General features: G+C 32.0%; 1 protein-coding gene across 1 annotated transcript; it reads left to right on the top strand.

The window, feature by feature from the left end:
* Positions 1 to 267: 267 nt before the first annotated feature.
* LOC149576129 (non-specific lipid-transfer protein A-like) lies at positions 268 to 1,457 on the top strand. The gene is made up of 2 exons (XM_089795848.1): positions 268 to 714; positions 1,146 to 1,457. The coding sequence occupies exons 1-2, from the start codon at positions 344 to 346 to the stop codon at positions 1,156 to 1,158; spliced, it is 384 nt and encodes a 127-aa protein (XP_089651974.1). The 5' UTR covers positions 268 to 343; the 3' UTR covers positions 1,159 to 1,457.
* The last annotated feature ends 394 nt before the right edge of the window (positions 1,458 to 1,851 follow it).

Raw genomic sequence — 1,851 nt, 5'->3', positions numbered from 1 at the left:
GTACAACTTGGGTGAAATCAAGGGCAAGAGCAAGGTGAACCCAAGTGAAGGACACAAGCATGGCATGCCTATGCACCACAATTCTACTTGGTGCCCTCACATTCTAGATGACATAATCACACAAAATTTGCAGATAACAAAAAAACAGCAGTTTGTGGGCAAACGAGGTGTGAGCTTATCAAGACCAACTGCAAAGTTCACACAACTTAGAAAACTCTATCTCCTCCTGCCTCTCTATAAATAGGGTGTTACTTCCTCATGGAAATCACCATTGCATATATTATCTCGATCGGGAATCATTAAATTACAAGTCTGAGATTCAGGAGAAAGAAGAATAGAAAGAATGGCAGGAAGAGGTGAGAAGAAGAGGATCACTATTGCAGTGATGATGGTGATGATGACGATGATGGTGATGATGAGTAGAGTGAGAGCAGCAGGAGGAGATGAGTGTGGAATGGCAATCCAGCAGATATCATCATGTTTGAACTATCTCACCAATGGAGCCCCGGTGCCTCAGATGAACAGCCTTTGTTGCAGAGGAGTAACCAACTTATATGCACATGCCACAACTACTCCACTCGTACAAAGAGTGTGCAATTGTTTCAAGACTGAGGCCACTAACTATCATCTCAATGATCAGGCCCTCCAAAATCTCGCTCCCACATGTGGTGTTGATCTTAGCTTCACAATCTCCAAGGACATCAATTGCTCCAAGTAAGTTTTCTTTCATGGAAAAAGTGAAGGAAATATGTTGATATTGATTGTTCCTACCAAGTTTCTTTTATGGAAATACTGCAAGAAAATTGGTCATAAAAGAATTTGGAGTATAATCTGAAATGTTCCTTTCTTATGACTAAAGATTCTTCATAGAAATAATTAGGATAAGTTGATTATAAAATGATTATTGGAATGAGAGTTGTAATTTTATATTTTTTTATAATATTAAAGATTTTTATTGTACAAAAGGTGTGAGAGATTTGTTGATGAAAAGATTTTGAAATGATTTTAAATGTAGGTGAAAATCTATATAAGAAATTTGTTGAAAAAATGTTTTGAAAAGTTTAAAGTTGAAATGTTGTTTTTTAGTTCTTTATTACTATTTTTTTTTAATATGTTTCTGCTGGTTTTGTTTTTTCTTTCTGCAGGATTCATGTCTGAGGATACAACACTTCTTCAACCATCAAGTTACCTGACTTCTCTATGTTGTAACTTCTCTATGTTTCTTTTCATTGCAATGTTTGTGACTGTTTTTTTTTTTCTTGCTGTCTTTCTCCAATAGCGTCTAACCAGCCATTAGAATATGAATATTACTAATTAAAGTTTTAAAAGAAAATTAAGTCTCCTCTTTGATAGATTCTGATAGCTGGATAGACGCTTCCTCTTTCTCCCACCTGAATAAATTTGTAAACTCTGATCAATAATATAAGCCCTTAAAAGAGGGAGACTTTATGTTTAAATGAGCATTGTTATTTTAGTAAGTATTTTCAAAATATTATATTGAAATTAAGTTATTTATTATTTGTTAGTATTTTTTGATAATATTTTTAAAATCTTGTGAAGGAATAAAAACATTCTATAAGATTTATTAATTATTACAATGATATTATTAAATATTTAACATATTTTGCATAGTAGTAATCAAAGTGCTAATAAAGATATATGGTACATAAATAAATAAATAAAAATAGTAATTTCTAGATTTAGTGTCTATTATATTAAGCAATTTGTATCTTTAATGATGTCCAATGCTATTTCTTTCTTGATAAATTCAATGTGTATTTTTTTCTACTAGTCTTTATGAATGAAGCATCATTCTTATGAGTGTGGATGTAGTATTCGACACACAATTGA

This window comes from Cupressus sempervirens, chromosome 1 (genome assembly GCF_028749045.1).
Source record: "Cupressus sempervirens isolate cs-2001-9-10 chromosome 1, ASM2874904v1, whole genome shotgun sequence".
Taxonomy (NCBI): Eukaryota; Viridiplantae; Streptophyta; class Pinopsida; order Cupressales; family Cupressaceae; genus Cupressus; species Cupressus sempervirens.
Note: the sequence above shows the minus strand (reverse complement) of the source record. Positions and strands in the feature narration are given on the sequence as shown.

Coding starts and splice junctions, on each gene's coding strand:
- LOC149576129 (XM_089795848.1), top strand. CDS start 344: ATGGCAGGAAGAGGTGAGAAGAAGAGGATCACTATTGCAGTGATGATG.